The following is a 666-nucleotide window of genomic DNA, read 5'->3' on the forward strand; positions in this document are numbered from 1 at the left end:
CTGCGCGTCCTGGGGAGGTACATTTGTTGCGCGCCGGAGACGACTCGACGTCGCTGAGATCGGAGATCAAGATCTGACAGGTCGCACGTCGCTCCTTTGACGCCGACGTGACTCACCCGTGCAGATCACATCATGACACGGTCTCGACGCGCTCGGTACGACGCCTGCGACCCGTCTCGGGTCAGGTGGCACGACGCTCATCGCGCCTACCAGCGCTGCCGTACAGGTTGCCACGACGAGGTCGAGCACGCTTCTATACGCTCCGCCCAGCCTTCCTTTCCATCCCATAAGGTAGCCTGGGAACGGTGGCGGTCAGAGGCAAAGCCTACGAGGGGTGGTGGAACCACATGTCACGGCTACTGCCGGCTCGACCCCACGATAGCCTCCGAAGGCTGACTTTGCGGCACCATCATCGGACGATGTCGACGAGTTGGGTCGCTCTCGCGGTAGCCAGATGACCTCCCATGCTAGTACCATCGGCTAGGGCCGCAGGGAGCGCGGGGGAGGGCGCTGGGAGCAACACGGAGCTCCGTTGGAGACGTTTTCAAGATTAGCGTGTCAGAGTGAAATGGAACTAGCCAGTAGAGGTCTCCGTTTTATTTATTTATTTCAACTCAGAACGCCGAGTTGACTTTTCGCATTTCAAGATCACACCGCATCCAAAGA

General features: G+C 59.2%; 1 protein-coding gene across 1 annotated transcript in view; it reads left to right on the forward strand.

The window, feature by feature from the left end:
• The window catches only part of EMIHUDRAFT_215700 (hypothetical protein), a gene marked incomplete at both ends in the record, with an annotated part of 801 nt that extends 690 nt beyond the window's left edge, over positions 1 to 111 (forward strand). The window contains one exon of the mRNA XM_005762847.1: positions 81 to 111. Coding sequence (XP_005762904.1) covers positions 81 to 111 — 31 coding nt within the window. The remainder of the gene's footprint in view (positions 1 to 80) is intronic.
• Positions 112 to 666: the final 555 nt, after the last annotated feature.

Source organism: Emiliania huxleyi (assembly GCF_000372725.1).
Source record: "Emiliania huxleyi CCMP1516 unplaced genomic scaffold EMIHUscaffold_66, whole genome shotgun sequence".
Classification (NCBI taxonomy): Eukaryota; Haptophyta; order Isochrysidales; family Noelaerhabdaceae; genus Emiliania; species Emiliania huxleyi.